At 39.9% G+C, this 22728-nt stretch overlaps 2 protein-coding genes across 2 annotated transcripts; one reads left to right on the forward strand and one right to left on the reverse strand.

The window, feature by feature from the left end:
* Positions 1330-2292, reverse strand: LOC110262260 (olfactory receptor 52N2-like). The gene has a single exon (XM_021102651.1). It carries the CDS (start codon positions 2290-2292, stop codon positions 1330-1332), a length of 963 nt encoding a protein of 320 aa, XP_020958310.1.
* On the forward strand, positions 13542-14507 carry LOC100515742 (olfactory receptor 52N1). The gene has a single exon (XM_003129442.3). It carries the CDS (start codon positions 13542-13544, stop codon positions 14505-14507), a length of 966 nt encoding a protein of 321 aa, XP_003129490.1.

Below are 22728 nucleotides of genomic sequence, written 5' to 3' on the forward strand. Positions count from 1 at the left end.
TTTGCTTCCAAGCATGAAAATTACTTTGCAAAAATATATGGAGTGATTAATATAGTTCACAATCATTTGACTACGCATAATATGGTAATAAAATATATTCTTCATATTAGCAGAATATAAGATTAAAATCTTAGTTGCTATTACTAATAGCGCTACCTCTTTATCGGTTTGTATCCATTTCCTGATTCCATTCAATTGCTACAGTTTCCTTTTGGGAAATGCTCTTATTTTCTTCGCTTTTCATTTATTCTTCCTATTCCGTACCACCACATTCATCATTCCCTCCCCATGTTTTTTTTCTCTTTTATTTCCAGAAGTGTAAATAAGGTCCTCTTTTCTTGATTGTGTCTGATCATTTAACTATTTCTTATATATTCGAGTTAAGAAAAGCAGTGAACCGAAGCGTCCTTGATAGGCACTGTATATAAATCTTCTTCAAATCTCTTTCCCTCTAGTTATAAAGCCTTTCTTCAAAAGGTGTCAAAGAGTATTCGCTGTGTTCTTCAAAATTCTACTTCATATCAACTCAAAGGAGTGCTTCCCAGATTATCATGAACTTCAATAATCATTTTTACTCCTGCGTCATTTATATTTACACAAAGTTAGAGATATCCAAATAATTTCCAAGGAAACAGGATGCAAGAAATAAGTTAACAGTCAAGGTTTTTTTTTCCCTTAAGATATGCAAATTTCACATAAATATGGTATTAAAAGGATGACAAAGACCTCTGGAATTCGGCACAATTTGGGTGCTTCTGGCTTCCCTGGAACTCCGAGGACAGTTTGCTTCTGTGCCTTCCCCAGTCTCCCGGAGCCTCCCCGGGCACCACACTTCCCTGGTCTTTACCCTACACTCCCTCCCAGCGTCTAGACCAGTGCCTTCATCCTCAAGAGATGACTTCCAGTTGTATATTCCCGGTATTCGACGCTGTGTGTCCATTCAACAAGGTCTAACGAAAGTTCAACTATGTGGGAGAAGTTCTCACTGTGGCATAGTTGGTCAAGAATCTGACTTCAGGGGTTCAGGTAAAAGCTCTGTCTCGCCTTCAACCCCTGGCCCAAGACCTTCCATATGCTAGGGAGAAGCCATCAAACAATAAAAAATAAAGTTAAACGCTATTTGGGAAATGGACTTGTTTCCTGCCTATTTTATTTTTCCAGTAAGTTAGAAGTCTCAGATTAAAAATTTTGGAATGATTTCCTAAATATGACAGCAGAGGATTTTAGGTATTTCTTCTGACATCTGGGCTGCTGAATTGTGCATTTATTTTCTTCCTGCCTATAGCTGTCTTTGTCTTTGGGCCACATGCAGAATTCCACATCGGAGATTTACCTCACACGGAAAGCATCTTTCTCTCTAGTAAACAGTTTGATGACTCCCTCACGGATCTGCTTGGTCTTCACTCCATAGACAATTGGATTCAAGGTGGGAGGCAGCAGCAGGTAGAGGTTGGCTATTAAAATGTGGACGTGGTGAGGGATGCTGCGTCCCCCAAAGCGGTGAGTGAAGAAATTGAAGAAGGCTGGGACATAGGTGATGACAATAGCACAAATGTGGGAGGTACAGGTGCTAAAAGCTTTGTGTCGGGCATCCGCAGATGCCAGATTTATTACAGCACGAATAATCATGGTGTAAGACAGGGAAATGCAAATTATATCAGACCCGCCATTCAGTAGGGCAGCTATGAGACCATAGACAGCATTAATCTTGATGTTGCCGCAGGATAACTTGGCCAGAGACATATGATCACAGTAGGTGTGTTGAACGAGATTGCCCCTGCAGTAGGGAAGCCGCTTGATCAGGAAAGTGAACGGTATCACCAGCAACACACTTCGCATCAAGGTGGCCAGCCCAACCTTGGCAATGGTGGTGTTGGTGAGGATGGTGGCATAGCGTAGAGGGTAGCAAATGGCCACGTAGCGATCCAGAGCCATAAGCATGAGCACCCCGGACTCCATGCCTGTCAGCATGTGGATGAAAAACATCTGCACAAGGCAGGCGTTAAAGTCAATCTCCTTGAGGTGGAGCCAGAAGATGCACAACGTATTGGGGACAAAGGAAGTGCAGCCACTGATGTCTATAAGGGACAGCAAGGCGAGGAAGTAGTACATGGGCCGATGCAGAGCCTCCTCGTGGCTGATGATGTACATGAGCCCACAGTTCCCTGTGACAGCAATGACGTACATGAAGCAGAACGGCAGGGAGATCCAGACGTGTGCCGCTTCCAGCCCAGGAATCCCACTGAGGATGAAGTGTGTTGGTGTCAGGCTGGAGCTGTTGGCTCCATGCATGGTGGTCAACTGCAAAGCATGTTATTTTCAGGGTCAATAAAGATGTCCTGTACAGGAAGATAACAGTGAGACTGCTTCTGGTCAGAGCAAAAGATGAATGAGTATTTTTCACAAAGCAAGTAATAAACTTAGGGGGAAATCATCTTTTTGTACCTAGGCTGTGTTATCTGATCTTACTGAGTCTGTTACTAAATTTTGATTGCTTTGGATGACAAACATGTTAACAAAGACCTGGTCTTGCTTGGTTTTATACCATAAACTCTTTCTCCTGCTCATATTCCATATTCGCTTACTCTTGCTTTTGCCAATTGACCAGTTTCCAAATGATAGACCCTGTTTTAATAACAGACTCTACTAACTGGTCATATAATTTCTCTTCTTCCAAAAAGTCCTTCCAAATGTGTCCACTGGATTATAATCAGTTAAATTATGTGAGAACCTGCTTATTTGGGACATATATTATGAGGTGAGCATCATCCACTCTACAAGAGAATAACCTCGAACAAAATATTTGGCAGACCTAAAGTTACATAACAAGCTACAGCTTACAATGCACAGCCATATGCCTTCTCCATTATATCTCTAATGATTTCTTCTTGATAAACATGAAAGATTTTATTCTTTACAATCAATGACATTTTTAAGTTCTAATTCTCCAGGATTCTAGTATGCTCTCAAATCTATGTAGATAAACAGAGAATTTGTATTTATAAATAAGCACATTTAATTTCTGTTGCATTATTTTTAGTCCTCAAATGAATTCAAATAATTACATTGAATTGCTTATCATTTTCACAGCTACATATTATATATTTAATTTCATCAAATTATCATATATTCTATTATACTTTAATCTCCCCATAATAGACCTTTTTAAAATTCTAATTTTGATTGCTTCCTCTCTCTCTCTTTCTCTCTTTGAAATTTTGCCTAGGGATTTATCTAAGCATCTTTTTAAAAACTTTTTTTATTTTTTTGTCTTTTTGCCTTTTTCAGGGCCACCCCTGTGGAATATGGATGTTCCCAGGTCAGGTGTCCAACGGGAGCTGTAGCCGCCAGCCTACACCACAGCCACAGCAACGCGGGATCCGAGCCGCGTCTGCAACCTACACCACAGCTCACAGCAATGCCAGATCCTTAACCCACTGAACAAGGCCAGGGATCGAACCTGCAACCTCATGGTTCCTAGTTGGATTCATTAACCACTGAGCTACCATGGGAACTCCTAAGTGTCTTATTTTTTAATTTTTACTTTTAAGCAGTGGAAATTTTTTTATAATGATGCTGTATACATTAAACCAACATATAAAAAAAGCAATTTTTTTCTAGAAAATAGTAACAGATTAGAACTGAAGTCTTTTTTTTTTTAGCTTTTTCAGGCTGCACCCGTGGCATATGGAAGTTTCCAGGCTAGGGGTCAAATCAGAGCTGCAGCTTGCAGGCCTACACCAGAGCCACAGCAATGCAAGATCTGAGCCATGTCCGCAAACTAAACCACAGCTCATGGCAACCCTGGATTCTTAACCCACTGAACAAGGCCAGGGATTGAACCTGCATCCTCATGGATATTAGTTGGGTTTGTAACCCACTGAACCACAATAGGAACTCAAACACTGAAAACGTTTTAAAGAAATTTTCTCAACTGTAAATATTTTTGACATTAAGAAAAGTAAACTGAGAGTTTCCTTTGTGGCTCAGTGTTAATGAACCCACCTAATATCCATGAAGATTTGTGTTCCATCCCTGACCTTGCTCAGTGGGTCAGGGATCCGGCATTGCCTTGAGCTGTGGTGTGCGTTGCAGATGTGGCTTGGATGCCTCTGCCGTGTTGCTGTGGCTGTGGTGTGGGCTGGCAGCTGCAGCCCCAATTTGAGCCCTAGCCTGGGAACTGGGAACTTCTGGCCCTAAAAAAAGCAAAAAAACAAGCAAACAAACAAAAAGCCCAGTAAACCATAGGAGTTCCTGCTGTGATCCTGTGGGTTAAGTCTCTGTTGCTGGGGAGGCCTGGCTTCAGTCTCTGGCCTGGTGTTATAAGTTAAAGGATCTGGCATTGCTGCAGCGGCAGTGTAGGTCGAAGCTGCGGCTCAGATTCCATCCCTGGCCTGGGAACTTCCATATTCCACAGGTGCAGCCAAAAAGAAACAACACGATGGAGATTTTTGCCACAATCTGGAACATTATCAGCAAAATATAAAATGGACAAAAATAAAAAATCATTATAAAATAAAAAATTTTTAAAACAATTGTTTTTAGTATATTGCCATTATTTTCTTTGTAGAATACATATAAGTAGGGTCATATCTAACTACCCCTTAAAGCGCCAGTATTTTTACATCTGACTCGGATCGAAAGCTGACATCCTCATTTGCTTCCAACATCCTGTAGGGTTGTTAATCTCTGCATGTGTCTCCTGTTACACCAACTCTCTCAGTCCATCCATTCCTACTGAAGTTGTCTCAAACTCAACAAACTCGCACAATTCGGGGCATTTTCCCTTTTCACTGTCCTTGCCTGTTACGCTCTTCCCCAGTCAATGTCATGGTATGTGCCTCCTACAATTTCAGATCTCTCTTCAGTGTCAATGCAAAAGGGAAGCTTTTCCTTACCTCCCAGTTTCAGATCTCAACTCCCAGACTTTGTCGGTCTTGGTGTTAACATGTCTTTCCAGCTTTTCCTTCTGGAGGAAAAAAAACAAAACCAAAAAAAAACCCCTATAGTTATAAGATATCTGGAATCTCAAAGATTTTTTTAAAACTCAGAGAAATTTAGAATTAGGAGAATATACAAGGCGCAGAGGAAATAGTTGCCTTTGTATTGTATTTACACACCCTAAGGACATACATATTATGAATAGGAAACATTTTAAGAACATAGACTTGGGATCAAGGAACGTTCATGCATGCTGATACGAATTTTAGTGAGATAAGAGGATAGCAGTCATCAGATGTATATCCCGTCAAAGGGAGAATGGCACGTGTCATGAATGTGTCAGAAGCTGGGCTACATGGTCACTGGAATTTCTTCCCACTTTTGTACTAATTCACTTCTTTGGTAGAAGTCTTACCATTTCCTAAGCAAGACTCTACCCTCTATGGCAAACAGAGAAGGTGTTCTACCATTGTACACAAATGTGCTTACCTATTAATTACCACTTTGGTCCTTGTCACATCAGAATCACGCATTCTTCTTCCTCCTCTGCCTAAATTACCTTCAATCTTTCTCCCACTTCCCTTCTTTCTCCTCATGGCAGTTTGCGATTCCCTTTGGTTTCAGAAGTCTAAAGAGGACGATAATTTAGTCTTCTTTATTCCGCCACCCTCTGATTTAAATCCCCTCTACTTTTTAGCATCTGTGCTTCTTATATATTTTTCTCTTCTGAGTCGTCCAAACTCACCCTGTTGCCAGATGATTCTGTCTCTGTTCATGACTGATATTGCTCAGTAATATTGTCCTGCATTGGTGAGAAGCCCTATGTAAGAGCATGTCTCTGGGGATTTTCCAAGTAAAAGGAGAAAACTTATTTGTAGATTCCCAGATAGAGATGTCCCCACAGATCTCTGATGAGAGAGGAGGTAAAATTAACTTTGTGGGAAGTAGGTCTATATGCTTTGAATATATTTGAGTAGGGGAAAAATACTCAATAATTACCCTTAAATTTTAACAACTTTTCTCTAATGGACATATGAACTGTGTCTGGTAATCATTAACGTATAAACCTAGAATTATATCTAACTTCCCAGAAGGCTTCAATTCCAGCTTCATAATGTTTGTCATAGCTTTATCTGCATGGCATATATGGGGCTCGAAGCCTCCTCAAAAACATTGAGTAAAAAATTCCAGATTCTTCTAGGCTAAAGACTCATTAAGATATATTTTACATACTCAGGCAGGTTGCACGTTCATTCGAAACGCTGTATTTTTAAACACACTGTTTTTCCTTCCTGATCCACTCTGTCTCACTAGAAATACATCATCCTTTAAAGCTGTAATTCCACTTAGTAGATCTTGATCAAATCTAAGGAAAACTAGAAGACTGGTTAAAATTCTCCCATCAGTGAAAGGATTTCTGGGAAGAAGCAGAGATAGCATGCCCGCAATTAATACCATCCCTGGGCTTGTAGAAATGAATGCCAGCGAGGGGAAAAAGAGGGTAGAAAGAGGAAGAAGTGGTCTGGTGTAATGGTGTAGTTTTCCTCTAGAACAGGCAGCAATAAGGGCAGAAACCTAGCAAATCAAGACTTTTTATTGGCAGTGAATGAACCCTCTTTCCAAAACACATAAACCAAAAGGAAACTCTCACCACAGATCTTTTTTAAATTTAATTTTATTGAGGTATAGTTGACTTATAATGTTGTATTAGTTTCAGGTGTACAACAAAGTGAATCAGTCATACATATAAATACATCCATTCTTTTTTCCTATATAGACTATTACAAAAATGTTCTTTTTAAAAATGTTTAAAAAACTTTTCAAAGTTTTATTGAAGCATAGTTAATTTACAACATTGTGAAAATTTCTGCTGTACAACAAAATATTTCAGATACACACACACACACACACACACACACACACTTTCATTCTTTCTCAGATTCTTTTCCCATATAGATTATCACAGACAATTGGGTAGCTTTTCCCTGCTATACAGCAGGTTCCCGTTGGTCAATTATTCCAAATATCACAGTCACCACAGATCTTCTGACCTGAGTGGAAGTTTTTGATTATTAGAAACCCGGTGAAGCATAGCTTCATTCCAGAACAGACAGCTGCAATAAATGAAAAGTCTAGAAGCAATGATTTCCTTGATATATGCTGAGTTCCATAGTGATAGCATTAGGGAAAATAACATTTAAATCAAATAAATAATAAACTAGCAGATGGCAGATATGCTCCCAGTCCTAGGCTCTGTTAGGTATTTCTTCAAGATAGAAAATCTTTGAATGAAAACATACAGGTTTCAAGTCTTTGGTGTGTGTTTGTGTGTGTGTGGGGGGGGTTCTAATTAAAATTACATTCAGAGAGTACACATGCTTGTAAATATTACACATGTGTTATATTCTTATTATATAAACAATGTGTATATATGAGAGATTAAATGAAGTCTGAAAATGAAAATGAAATTACATGGCTCATAATTTTTACATCAGCTGGGAGGGCTTGGCCATGTGTGCCAAGATGTCTAGTAAAGATAATTCTTCCACATTTATGAGTAGACTTAGTCGTGAAGAAATGGACAGGAGATTCAACTGAGAAGAGGGAATTAGAAAGTCCTTTGTTTTTTCTCATCATATAACTGAAAATAGATTTACTGTTAGGTAAACGACACTGAATGGATGTGAGAATGTCAGAAATTTACATTAATATTCCTCTGAATGGATGTGAGAATGTCGGAAATTTACATTAATATTCCTCTCTTTGAGAGAACCTCTATGAGTTAAGCTTGGGCTTAACTACTGGCTGACAAACATCAAATTCCCAAGAGATTCTCCTAATATTATGTTAGAAAAATTCCCTGATACATGAGGCTCAAAGGATTGTAAGGATTGGTATTGGTTATGACATAATAGGAGACAGAAAACTGGTGTGTTTAAGTCAGTGAAATGCAGTCGAGAATAACTGTCTTTGGTGAATGATAATTCTGAATTTAAATCCTTCTATTCCAGAGTTCCCGTCGTGGCACAGCAGAAAAATCCGACTAGGAACTCTGAGGTCATGGGTTCGATCCCTGGCCTCGTTCAGTGGGTCAAAGATTTGGTGTGAGCTGTGGTGTAGGTCGCAGACAGGGCTCGGATCTGGCGTTGCTGTGGCTGTGCTGTAGGCCGGCAGCAACAGCTCAGATTAGACTCTAGCCTGGGAACCTCCATATGCCGAGGGTGAGGCCCTCCCCCCCAAAAATCCTTCTATTCCGTTAATATCTGTATGAATTAAGTTTGTTTTCATCTGTAGACTTCTGGTATCAAAACTATTTTAATCTCTATAAGATTATATTAATATAATCTATCTAAAAGTAATGTTTCAAGTCATGTGGCTTTTTAGTTTTACTCTGCTAATATCAAGAACAGGAGTTCCTGCTGTGGCTCAGCGGGTTAAAGAACCCGGTGCAGGGTCTGTGAAGGTGCGGGTTCAATTGCTGTGTTAAGGATCCACTGTTGCCACAAGCTGTGGCACAGGTCACAGATGAGGCCCAGATCCCTCATGGCTGTGGCTGTGGGTAGACTGGCAGCTGCAGCTCCGATTCAACCCCTAGCCTGGAACTTCCATATGTTGCAAGTAGAGCTCTTAAACAAACAAACAAAAACCAAGAACAGCCTTGACTAATATTTAAAAGTTAATTATACCTCATATTCTCTGGGATAAACTCCAATGGATTATGAGTTACTATATTCTTTTCATGGATTACCATATTTAATTTTTAATATTTATATTTCATTTGTGATTTTTTACATCTGAATTATTATAAATTTTGGTCTCTAAATTTTCTTTCTTATAATATGTCTTCTTAAGGTTTTAATATTGAGGTCCATGGCTTTATTAAACAAGTTTGGAAGTATTATATCTTTATTATCTGAATTTATTTCATATGTGTATGTACATATAATTAAATATTTTAATTATGTGGAATAACCAAATGTCCATCAACAAATAAATGGATAAAAAAGATGTGATATATATATGTGAGACACACACACACACACACACACAGGACTCTTAACTCATCTATCAAAAACAGAATTTTACCTTTTGCCATAACATGGATGGACCTGGAGGGTAACATGCTTAGTATAGTAAGTCAGACAAAGAAAAGAATAAAAAAAGACAAAATAATATATGTTATCACTTTTATGTGAAATCTGAGAAATAAAACAAAGAAATCAATATAAGCCAAAACCAGTTTTATAGATACAGAGAACAAACCAGTGGTTATCATTGGGAAGAGGCGTGGGGGGGCAAGTTGGAGGCAGGGATTAAGAATTCCAGACTATGGAGTTCCTGTCGTGGCGCAGTGGAAATGAATCCGACTAGGAACCATGGGGTTGTGGATTCAATCCCTGGCCTGGCTCAGTGGGTTACAGATCCGGTGTTGCCATAAACTGTGGTGTAGGTCACAGACGTGGCTCAGATCCTGCGTTGCCGTGTCTGTGGTGTAGGCCCACAGCTGCAGCTCTAATTCGACCCCTAACCTGGGAACCTCCATATGTTGCGGGTGTGGCCCTAAAAAGACAGAAAAAAAAAAAGAATTCCAAACAACTATGTCTAAAACTAATCATACACAAGGAACTATTGCACAGCACATGGAATGTAGCCAATATTATAATAACTTTGTGTATAGTCTGTAAAATATTTAATCAATATACTGTACACCTGAAAATAATATAATATTATAAATCAACCGTATTTAATACAAAAAATCTAATGTATATCAATATGTTCAATGAGATGGAGATTAATCAATGGATGTAACTTAATAATATTATAACTTTCAATAATATGATAAAAAATCTAAGAAATCACGGAACAGAAATAAGCATTTTTTAGACTTAATAAGTATATCTATCCAAGTGACATTATCACTTGAACACTCTCAAACTCATTTCATGAGGCCAGCATCACACAGATACCAAAGCCAGATAAAGATTCCAAGAAGATAAACTGCAGGCAAATATCCCTGAGGAATATAGATTCAAAAAGTATCAACAAAATACTGGCAAACTCAACAACATATGATCCAGTGGGAGTCTTCTCTGGGATGCAAAGATATTACTACTGAAGAACTGGGTTCTTGTAGGCTTCCTGGTTCCACAGTTAATGATGCTCAACTGTACACTTGAAAGACGCTATGGGCGTAGGACTATATATGTCCTCACTGTAGTGACAGATAAAAAAGGGTAAGTGTGGGAGGTGAATGATGCACTAACTAACCTGCCTGTGGTAAACATTCTGCAATATATGCGTCAAATCATCCCATTACATACCTTAAACTTACAGTTATATGTCAATTATATCTCAATAGAGCTGGAGAAAAAAAGTATCTACAAAAATCGATAGTCAGTATCACACACAGTGGTGAATCATTTGACGTTAACCCAGGGTTATTTTCTCAGGAATAAATTACACTTTCCTGAACATCTCAAAGAGTCCCCCTTGGGGGTACGGTGGAGAGAGTATCTGAGAATTGAAGAAAGTCTTTTCAACCAGCAGTTTCACATGCGTTATTACAGATTAGTGTATGTTACTACTAGCAGTTGATCAATACAATTTACTCTGGGCGAGTGACCTGTATTTGCTTTATCATGGATTTTATTCCTGCACAGCTGTGCTTTTGCCCTGGAGCATGGGTCCATGTCTTTCATGTGACTGGAGTGAGATTTCTTTACCTGTGGTGGACTTCACACCACTCACGCTTCAGTAATGAAACAAACATGTCCACAATCACGCCTCCTGTGTTTGAGCTGCTATATATTTAGATAATCCAAAATGATCCACACAAAAATTATTACATAAGTAAATTTATTAGGGATGCTAAATGTGAGGTCACTTATAAAACACAATTTTTTGCATACCAATGAATATTACCTAATTTATCCCCCCAAATTTTTTTTTCAGTACTGATTTTGAACATGACATCGTGCTAAGTTTTGCAAAAGGTGGACAGATCAATGTCTTCAAAGGATTTAATTCTGAAAGTTCAAAAGATTTCAGAGCTACATATTCTCTGTTGTTCCTTTAAAAAATTGTGCTGCCAAGAGTCCAAGATTGTGGTTTGGGACAAAATAATTTCTAAAACAATTCCCGACTGCTGACTATGGTCCATAGGACCCAGTATCTGATTCCTGTCGTTTTTTTTTTTTTATATAATGTAAGTACGCATACACGGAAATCACCTCCTCTGAGGCCACAGTAGGAAGAGATAGTAACAATTAAGTTTTCCCAGCTCTCTAATTGCAGAAAAGATCATACACACACACACACACACACACACACACACACACACCCAGAATAGAAATGTTCCCTCCTCCCTCTGCCTACTCATGGACTCAATATCAGTCTTATATTTCTCCAGCAGGGTCAAGAGCATCACCTAGACATGAATACGACTTAATTTATAGCTACATCTTCAGTTTCTTGAAGAATTCCAGTAGCTTTCAGGGTAAGCGGATTTCTGAATTGCCAGTGCCTTCTTCTTATTAATGGAGTGGGTGCTGATTATGATAACTAAGCGGGGCGGGGGGAGAAAGAAGAGAGTGAACAAATAAGGTTATTCTCTTAACTTTTGAAAAGGTACCATGTACCCTATGGTAAGGCTGCATTTAGATACCAGCTTGTATGCTCCACTTTCACAATGGATAAAACCTGCTTGCCTCAGCTACGGAAGCCTAACCCTTGTGGGGAGTGTTCTAGAGAGGTCATCCATCCCAATGGCCATGAAAGCTAAAAACAGCAATTCTAAGAGAAAATCATTTATACCATGGTGGGAGAAAAGACATTTATTTTATTCCATGTTTATTCCATATTTTCTCTGTTCCTCATCTGCTTCTCCTTTCAGGGAATTGCTTCATTTCATGTCATAGTTATGACATTTGAATTGCTTCTCCATTCAAAGGGGCCCTAGGTTTCATCCACTCAAACGTTTAAGAACTAAGGATATAAAATTTTATAAAACACACATATGAGGAAAGGAGAGTCTATTTTTCATAACCTTAAGTTTTCAACAGAGACTCCTTTGAAGTGGCAGGTGAGCTACCCCTCATATGTCGAAGTACTATAAATCTCAATACTGATAATTTTTATTGAACAATTATTTTTCTCCAATAGCCCCCTCTGTTGGACTATCCCCATCATCACACTCCGTTTACATTTCATCCCCTAAATCAGCACATTCCAGCCCAACATAGCTTGCTTCTTCAGACTTATACATTCAATTTGCATGCATCCTATGTCAACTTTGTTCTTATTTCTTCACAATACGATATCACACCAAATATTCTCCTTCTTACTACTCATGAGTATTTCGCCGATCCAATTTCTTTCTCTACGGACTTCAAAATATACAGAGCACCTTGTCTATGCTGTGAAAAGAGCTTTGGAGATAATACAGACCAAGAGATATTTGATTCTGTGGTCCTCTGAGGTTGTGATTTGGGTAGAAAACAAACACTATATTCTAAGGAAATATCAGTTGTTTTCATTTGAAAGGATGAGTATCCTTGTTCTCATTGGAATGGCCTCTGGAGGCCATAAGAAAAACAGTGCTTTTCATAAATCATTGCATTTCCAGTGATGCGTCACCACCTATTCACTTTAGTACGGATGGAAGGAATTGACAGGGGGGCTTTTGATGATGTGGGGAAGGGGGCTATTATTATTTTTTACCTTTAAGGTCATTCTACAATTTTGCTTAAAGAAAGCTTATGGCATAAGAGTATAATTCATAGTTTTCTGGATTTAATTTTCCTGCAAATCCAAAGTGGGAGATTTGGGCTAAAACTAGGTGGAAATTGTTATCAGTGTGCCCACTAGATAAAACTGATTAGCTTTGAAAAGTGAGCCAACAAGAATCACTGAAGATTGCTAACATTTCAGAAAGAAACAAGCATCTCTGATGAAGATGGCAATCACCTAGAACACAGCAAATATTTAACCAATCCTTGATCGTCCAGCTGGCCAGTTAGTGGTCAACTCCATCCTGGAGAATGGACTATATGATAAAAAAAACCAACACATCCAGGAGTTTCCGTTGTGGCTCAGCAGTAGTGAAACTGACTCACATCCATGAGGACGCAGGTTCGATCCCTGGCCTCACTCTGTGGGTTAAGGATCCAGTGTTGCTGTGAGCTGTGGTGTAGGTCGCAAATGTGGCTTGGACCTGGCATGGCTGTGGCTGTGGTGCAGGCGGGCAGCTGCAGCTCCGATTTGACCCCTAGCCTGGGAACTTCCACATGCTACACGTGTGGCCCTAAGAAGACAAAAAACACAAACAAACAAACAAAAAAAACAGATCCAGACCCAGCATATCAACTAGACACAGTCAGTGCATCTTGCCAATATCTAATGCTTCAGGAACGGACCCAAGTAGAGTGTACAGTCACATATTCAACATGAGAGAGTACAAATGGTGATGGATTGACAAGAAAGACAAATTATCAGTTCTGGGAAAGAAAATCTTACTTGTCAGCTACTCTGTAAACACACATTTTTTTTCTGCCTGCAGAGCAATTCCATAACTGATCTATCATGTATTTCCAACCGTCGTTATGTCGTTTCTAAATGGCTCCAGACTGACCCCAGCCTCATTCATCCTAAATGGCATCCCTGGTTTGGAAGAAGTGCACCTGTGGATCTCCTTCCCTCTGTGCGCCATGTACGGCATCGCCATCACAGGGAACTCCGGCCTCATGTACCTCGTCTACTCTGACGAGGCCTTGCACAGACCAATGTACATCTTCCTAGCCCTTCTCTCCTTCACAGACATGCTCATGTGCACGAGCACGCTCCCCAACACCCTCTGTGTCCTGTGGTTCGACCTCAAGGAGATTGACTTCAAGGCCTGCCTGGCCCAGATGTTCTTCGTGCACACTTTCACGGGGATGGAGTCTGGGGTGCTCATGCTCATGGCCCTGGACCGCTATGTGGCCATCTGCTACCCCCTGCGCTACGCCACCATCCTCACCAATCCCGTCATCGCCAAGGCCGGGCTCCTCACGTTTCTTCGAGGTGTAATGCTTGTTATCCCTTTTGTTTTCCTTACCAAGCGCCTGCCCTTCTGCAGAGGCAATGTCATACCCCACACCTACTGTGACCACATGTCCGTGGCCAAGATATCCTGCGGCAATGTGAAGGTCAATGCCGTCTACGGCCTGATGGTGGCCCTCCTGATCGGGGGCTTCGACATCCTGTGCATCACCGTCTCCTACACCATGATCCTCCGGGCGGTGGTCAGCCTCTCCTCGGCAGAAGCTCGGCAGAAGGCCTTCAGCACCTGCACTGCCCACATCTGTGCCATCATCATCACCTATGTCCCAGCCTTCTTCACCTTCTTTACCCACCGCTTTGGGGGACACTCCATTCCCCCACACATACATATTATTATGGCCAATCTCTATCTACTTATGCCTCCCACAATGAATCCTATCGTCTATGGGGTGAAAACAAAGCAGATACGAGAACGTGTCAGTAAGATCTTGCTTAAGGAAAAGGACAGCTCTTCTCATAATATTTAAGTAGAGTCTTCTGAGAAGTTAGAGTCCTCTTAGCTTGAGAGCATCAGGTCAATGGGGAGCCCTCCCAATGGAAGCAGGTATCTGGTCACTGGCAACATTTGTAGGTGACTTTTATTTTTCTACTTCTACACACGTAGGCACAGACCTCTTCTGAAATCCCATGTTTTCCAAAGCCTCTTTCACTCATAGGAGACTTCCACGTTCAATGCATCTGATCTTCACAGACAGATGTCTTCTCTCCTGAACGACAGTCTACAAAAAGATCCAGTGGTTGGCTCATGAGGACTGGAGTTGAACTTTTAAGACATATTTAAATCCCTGGCAAAACATGAGCTGTGTTCAGGGAGGCCTATACTATTTATCTCAGCATTCGCCTGCCCAAACCATCTGGAGTTCATGCTTATTTTCAAGTTCTTGTCTGCTGTTTTCTTTCCTCTGTTTGTCAGACGCTCATCCAGCAACACATATTTATGTTCACCAGAAAACTTGTAAAAGGTGTGAGGTGGAGCATACGCATGATACCCAGGAGCCGTGTCTATCGCCATTAGGTGGAGTAAATAAATAATTGAATAAAATGTCATGAGAAAGAGACAAAATACATCTTGTATGATTTTATTTACATTCACCCATAGGCAGAACTCATTTAACAGTGTTAGAAATCAGGTGAGGTTTAACTTGGAGAATGAGGGTCCAGGTAATAGAGAGACGATGAGGGAACTTTCGAGGTGCTGTCAAGGATTTAGTTATTGACTGAAGGGCAACTACAAGCTATATCCACTTGGTGATATTTCATGAAACTGCACACTTATGCATATGCATATTATGTTTCAACAAAATATTTACTTAGAATAATACATCTTGAGTGCATTTCCTGATCTCCCTAAACTTGTCTCCTATGCTGTCTATGGCTTACAAAGTCTATATACATTCTTTTCTTTCATAAGTATGCTAACTTTAGTGCAAATCATATGTAAATTTATAAAAAGTATATTCAAACAACATGGACAAGATAATCATGAGGGAAAAATCTAAATCTTCATCTTGAAAATCACTTTCATCTAGTTCTTTTGCAGAGACAGCCTTTTAAAAATACTGCATATGGAGTTCCCGTCGTGGCACAGTGGTTAACGAATCCGACTAGGAACCATGAGGTTGAGGGTTCGATCCCTGGCCTCGCTCAGTGGGTTAAGGATCCGGCGTTGCCATGAGCTGTGGTGTAGATTGCAGATGCGGCTTGGATCCTGCGTTGCTGTGGCTGTGGTGTAGGCTGGCGGCTACAGCTCCGATTCAACCCCTAGCCTGGGAACCTCCATATGCCACAGGTGCGGCCCTGAAAAAGGCAAAAAGACAAAAAAAATAATAAAATAAAAACGTTGTATATGTATGTGTACGGTTTGTTGTTCTTTGTGCTAATTACTTCTTTTATTCAAGCTATTTTTGAACTTTAGTGAAATTACCAGCTACTCTGTTTTAGACAACTAAGAATTTTAACTCAATTTTAATATGCCACCGGTGTGATTTATGAGCGTGTATATGTGTGTACATATGTATGGTATTTATATGTATAAATATATACGCACGTTATATATACACGCATGTACACACACGTATGAGTATATTCTTTCCATTCTATTTTCAGCCTCATTGTGAGTCAGTTATGTCTCTTATTATCAATTCTTAAGACCATTAGCACTTGATATAATTCTAAAAATCTTTGCAGACTTGTGTATAATTAGATTATAATAGCTAAAACTAATACATAATACTTAATTTAGTATAGTTATGTGAATAACACAAATATCGAGGAGAATGTATATTTCTTGATGACCAAGGCAGGATTATATTTCCTTCTCTGCTGATTCAGTGTTGCCACCCTTTGTTTTGCAGGAGAGTATTTCCAGCATCGATGCTTTCCAGAGATATCTGATAATGTATCGCAAACCTAAAACAATACAATTTCTATGGAGCATGAGCAAGCAGACAATTTGAAAATGACTTTTACAGCAGAAAAGCATAAATGATAGAAAAGAGATCTAAGGAAAGAAAATAAAGTTGTAAAGAAATCTCCCAGAAAGGGGAAAAAGAGCAGGCAAATGTAAAATTAGAAAGGAAAGTATGGAGATGAGAACTTCCCTCAAGGAGGGTTAATGTCTGACTTTGAGAATGTATATGAAAACAGAAACTGTTAAGGCAAAGAGAAAACTTACCCAGACCACATGATAGTATTTCTTATAACTAAGTTCAAAATTTGTATTTTAAGAAATATCAAGAAGTACTAAAATACCTAGAAAAATTATTTATGAAAGACTCAAACCTGGGCACACTACTGTAAAATTAAAAAAAAAAATGAGTGAAAAGATCCAAAAAAATTTTAGGTGGAAAATAAAGATGAAAATACATAAAGAAATTAAATCACATTTACAGAATTGAAAAGGATGCCTGCCAGCAGGTATTGATGCTAAAAGATAATGCGCACGTTTTCTTACTTGTGAAAAGAAGTAATTACTAGACTAGAATTCTGTACTTAATGAATAATCAGTCTGGTATGTGAACAGTAAAGTCATTTTAGACACAACAGAAGTGATGAATGGATTTGTATAATGCATCTTCTTAGAAGGTTATTTCAAGATGTACTCCAAAAACTGAGGGAATAACCCAACATATGCTGATATATGGAATTCAGGAGTTAGTGGTTTCAGTCTAGAAAACAAAAAAGAAAAAGAAAAAAAGGAAAAAAGAGAAAGAAAACAAAAATGTTCCAATGGAGAGCATTAAAGAAACATTTCTTGTAGACAACTTTTCAATCATTGCCTTTAGGTTCAGTCAATTTCTCATTGTCACCATTACCTGGCACTCGCACCATTTCTGCCACAACATCAAGGGGGTATTTCAAGGGGTAAGTTCCGAAATCCTTACAGCTCCTCTTGAGGACATATTCCACGAAAGATTTCTTACACATTCATATGCTCTCTCTCTTACTCACCCTCTCACAAGATTAATTACCATTTATTTAGCTACATGAAGTGTTAACTTGTTCTGAATGCTCTACATACCTTATCTCTAATTTTGAAACAATTCTGCAGGTACTCGTTATTGGCTGCATTTTTTTTTTTTTTTTTTTTTTTTGAGCATACTGAAACTTGAATAGCGGAATTAACTTCCTGAGGCCACAAAGATTCAGGAGACACCTAAGATTGGAACCAAGAAAATTCATGTTTCTTTTTGAAATTTTATCGTATTGGAGTAAAAATATTTCACATGAGATTCTACCCTCTGAACAAATTTTTAAGGGTGCAAATTGTTGGCTAAACATGCAACCTTGTGCAGGTCCCTAGAGCTTATTCGGCTTGCCTAACTGAAGCTCTGTGAGGATTAGTTGGTAACTCCACATTTCCCCTTCCCACGCCCTCTGGAAACCACCACTCCACTCCAGTCTTCCTCTATGGGAATCTGACAGTTCTAGGTCCTCATACAGAGTTTCAGCTTCCCGTGATCTAGGGATTCACTTAGCATAATGTCCTCAGGGGCATCCACACTGGACGTGAAACAGGGCCTTCCACGCTGTAGCTTTTTGCATATTGCAAAACGTTCCTCTTTTTAAAGTCCGAGTAGTATCCCTCTGTCTGCATACACCACCTATTTTACCCACTGATGTGTCTATGGACATTCAGGCTGTTTCCACCTCTTGGCCATTGTGGATAGTGTTACAATGAAAACACGAGCGCAGATATCTCTTTGAGATCCCGATTCCAAACTTCTCTGGATAAACATCAAGTAGTGAGATTGCTGGATCATGTGGTAGTTCTATCTAAAATTTTTTGAAGAAAATTCATGTGGTTTCCATCGTTGCTACAATACTTTGCATTCCAATTTTTCCGCAATCTCATCAATACTCATTTTCTTTTGTTTTTTGATATTAGCCATCTTGACAAGTGTCAAGTGATACCTCATTACAGTTTGGGATTTAAATTTCCCTACTGATTAGTGATGTTGAGCATCTTTTCATATACCTTTCAGCCATTTATTTGTTTATTTGTATGTTTGCTTTTGAGGGCTGTACCCACGGCACATGGAAGTTCCCAGGCTAGGGGTTGAATTGGAGCTACAGCTGCCAGGCTACACCACAGCCACAGCAACGTGGGATCCAAACTACACTGTGACCTGCACCACAGCTCATGGCAATGCCTGTATCCCCTACCCACTGAGCGGGGCCAGGGGTCAAACCCGCATCTTCATGGATGCTAGTTGGATTCATTTTGCTGCACCACAAAGGGAATTCCTTGGCCATTTATCTGTCTTTGGAGAAGTGTTTATGAGTCCAGAGCCCATTTTTTTAAAAAAACTGGGTTATTAATGCTTCTTGCAATTGAATTGTAGGGGCTCCTTATATATTTTAGATATTAATCTTCTGTAGGATGTACACCCTGCAAGTATTTCCCCCATCCCATACACGGCCTTCTCACTCTGTTGATTGCATTCTTTCCTTCATTAACGCTGTCTCATTTTATCTCTTCCACGAACTGAAATCTTTCATCCATTGCTGATCACTTCACTTTACTCCTTTTTCACACTGTATTGTCTCCTTGCAATTTGTTACTTTTTGATGCCAGGAGAAATTTTTAACTCATAACCACACCTTTATTTCTATTTTCTTGACAGAGCCAATTTTACATAAATAATTAAAGAAAAGGATTTGAATAAACCTATTTATATTAGTCTGTGCATCACTGAGAATTTATTTGTCCTTTAAACATTTATTTATTTATTTATTTATTTTAATTTTTGCTTTTTAGGGCTGCACCCGCAGCATATGGAAGTTCCCAGGTGAGGGGTCAAATCAGAGCTGTAGCTGCTGTCCTACACCACAGCCACAGCAACTAGGGTTCCAAGCCACGTCTGTGACCTACACCACTGCTCATGGCAATGACGGATCCTTAACCCAATGTGTGAGGCCAGGTATTGAACCGGCATCCTCATGGATCCTAGTTGGGTTGGTTATCGGTGAGCCACTATGGGAACTCCCTGAAATTTTTATTTGTAATGAGATATAATTGGCACACAACATTACATGAAGTCAAGGTAGACAGTGTGTGTTATTTGATATATTTCCATATTTCAGTATGATTACCACCATGGTATTAGCTAATGTTCCTACTATGCCATATAATTACCATTTCTTTTTTTGTGGTCAGAAAAATTAAGATCTAGTCTTTTAGTAACTTTGAAGTTTATAATACAATATTTTGTCTATAATTACTAAGCTGTACCTTAGCTCTCCAGGATTTATTTATCTACTGATTCAAGTTCATACTTTTAAACAACAATTGTTCAATCCCACTCCTCCCCCGCCTCTGGCAGCCACCATTCTACTCTCTGTTCTTATGATGCTGGCCTTTTTAGATGCCACATCTAAGTGATATCATACATATTTGTCTTTCTCTGATTTATCTTACTTAGCTTAATGCCTTCAAGACTCATCCATGTTGTCGCAAATGGCAGAATTTCTTTCTCATGGCTGAGAAAGAAATCACATATATGTATAAATTGAAACAATTGGTGAGAAATAACCTGTGGCCCTGATTTAAAAAAAATTACATGTGCCTGGAAATGAGGAGATACAGAATCCTAACAGCATGCATCTCTTTTCTTTTCTTTCTTTCTTTCTTTTTTTTTTTTTTTCCGTGCCATGTGGAAGTTCCTTGACCAGGGACACATGTATTTCTTACTGATGGAAGCGTGCGTTATTTAAACTTATTTTTACTGCTGTATTTTTCTCTTTTTAAATTGAGTATGATATTTCAGAATTCAGAATAAAAAATAAACGTTATAAAATCACACACACAGATATATTTTGCTTTATTTTTAGTTGCCTTAGACAAGAATTTCCAACTCCCAGTCCTAAAGACGGGCTATATGTACCTTGGCAGTTACGTTCCAGACTCTCTTATTTGGGGACCAGCTATGTTTGGGGGTTTTGCTTCCTCCAAACATCTGAAGCTCTGCATGAGGCATTCCCTTGAGGATCTGTGGTCTCTGGGGGCTCCTCAGCCCTGTTTCACATTGAGACTTGGGAATCCTGAGGATATATGAGATTAAGCCTGTTTCCTGTGGGAAGCCTGCTAGATGAAGCCCTTCAGATCTAGGGTCTATAAGGTGAAACCAGGGTGCTACCGTCGTGCACATGCCTGCGCCCTCTTCCTGGCATGAGCGCCTTTCACATTCCTTTTTTCTGGCGCTCCATTGTGGGTAAGGCAATGCTTTTCAGATATTTTGGTTCCGAGAGTCTTATTGTCCGACAAAACCTAGTCTTGTTCTAGTCTGCCTGTGTCATCGCGGGGATCAAAGGCATCGTCCTACAAAGGAGGACGTTTGGTGATTTCTTTGGGAAAATTTAGGACGAACGCGGTCATGCCACCTTCACAGCAGAGGAGTAAGGGGCGTCTGCTCTTGGGTGGGCAGGAGAGAAGCGTGACACGCTCAAAATCTCCTTTAGAGCAGAGAGAACCCTTCTCTTTTTGTTTATTCATTTTTAGAAATACAGAGACAGAGACTTAGACAGTAGGAACTCTAAGATGCCTTTTATTAGGAAAAGGTAAACAGATACCTGCCTCTCCCTCGAAGTTACTAGCCCACACTTCCCCACCAACTTTCATTTCTTCAGTTCAACTTGCAGTCATCCGATCTAACTCCAAGTTATTTCTTTGGTTAATCCAGGTACTATCCTCATTCATGGGATAGAATAGGTAGCAGATCTGGCCCATATACTAAAGCAGCGCGCAGGTCAGTAAAGGGATATGATAAATACACCAGTAATTCTGGGACAGGTCTCCGGGTTATCATCATCATGAAAAACAGGGAAAATATGAGGGTGGCAGAGACAGGGGAAAAGTGATATCCAAGCAGACACCCTGGTTTGGATCGGAAAAGAAGGGGACACATTTAACCAGTATGTAGTAGAAAGAGTTCAGCAGGCTATGAGACACGCTGCATCTTGGTTAGATAGAATAGCTGTGATCATATGGAACGGGTGCACTCATTAAAAGAATGCAATTAAATTCATAGATGAACCTGAATAATAAAGAGGTAAATATATTTAAGTAGATAAATACAGACAACCGAATAGTACCGCTGCCCTGCTGCCATTTTATCTGCAGACATGAGGATAAATATTTGAGCTGGTATGCAAGTTGGCTGTTTATGCATAAGTAAACCTAACAGAACCTGAGGAGAGTCACGGAAGAGCCTTATGCTAAGCGCCGAAGGGTGCACTGCCTGGCCCTCGGTGGATGCTTACTGTCTAAAAATTTAACAGATTGAATGGATTACTTTAGAGTCCATACACTTGAAACATTCAGTCTCGATGATAACACTACGTCTCACTAAACAACTGAATTTGACATTTTGGAAAAAACATTGCTGAACAGCAATAACAGGAGATGAAACAGTCTCAAAGAATCTCGAATTCTCTCTTCTGAATCCAGCTTTTTTCCTGACATTCCTTGGCAGGAGATCACGGAGCAGACAGATGCTTCAGATGCCTGCTAGAATTTTCTCCTGTGTCCCAGATCCTAAATTCCTCTAAAAAACACTGTTCTCCTGGCCCATCTCTAGAGACACATAGCACAAATGCGGGGAAAATGTAAAAAAGCAAGCCTTCTTGGCCTTCCTGGGTCCTAAGCAGTACCTGATTCATCCTGATTTTTCTGGGGGCGGAGAGCAAGCGCCCGTCTAAAGGAGCCTGTTTTCTGTTTTAAAACAGCCAGAGGCGACAATGTTTGCTGCACACGCTTTGCCCCAAACGGTTGCCAGGTGTGGGATGAGGAGACGGCAGGAGCCGCCGTGTTCGTGGTGACCGTGCTTTCCGTCGCCTCGTGCAGGGCCAGACGCCTGGACCCGGTAATGGAATCTGTTGGCATCGAGAGGGAGGGTGAGGTGGTATGGCCTGGCACCGCGGTGGCAGAGCCTGGGGTGCTTTTTGGCCTACAGTGTGTTGTTGTGTCTCTTTCATTGAAAAAAGCCCAGCACAATGCTCAGCAAAATCCTTGACATTCATCTCCCTTGCTGAGCTTTTATCCCTGTACTTCCAATACTTCTCTAAGGTCTGTCTCCCTATTACTTCGCCAGAACCACAGGCAAAAATAAGGAAGTGGGAGAGGTTCAGGGTAAGTCTGCATAGAACTTATAAAAAAAAATTACCTTCCCCTTTGAAACGGACAGTGTG

The sequence above is a fragment of the Sus scrofa genome, chromosome 9 (genome assembly GCF_000003025.6).
Source record: "Sus scrofa isolate TJ Tabasco breed Duroc chromosome 9, Sscrofa11.1, whole genome shotgun sequence".
NCBI classification, from domain to species: Eukaryota; Metazoa; Chordata; class Mammalia; order Artiodactyla; family Suidae; genus Sus; species Sus scrofa.

Bases quoted from the DNA above. Each gene is read 5' to 3' on its own strand.
- LOC100515742 (XM_003129442.3), top strand. From the start codon at position 13,542: ATGTCGTTTCTAAATGGCTCCAGACTGACCCCAGCCTCATTCATCCTA.
- LOC110262260 (XM_021102651.1), bottom strand. From the start codon at position 2,292: ATGCATGGAGCCAACAGCTCCAGCCTGACACCAACACACTTCATCCTC.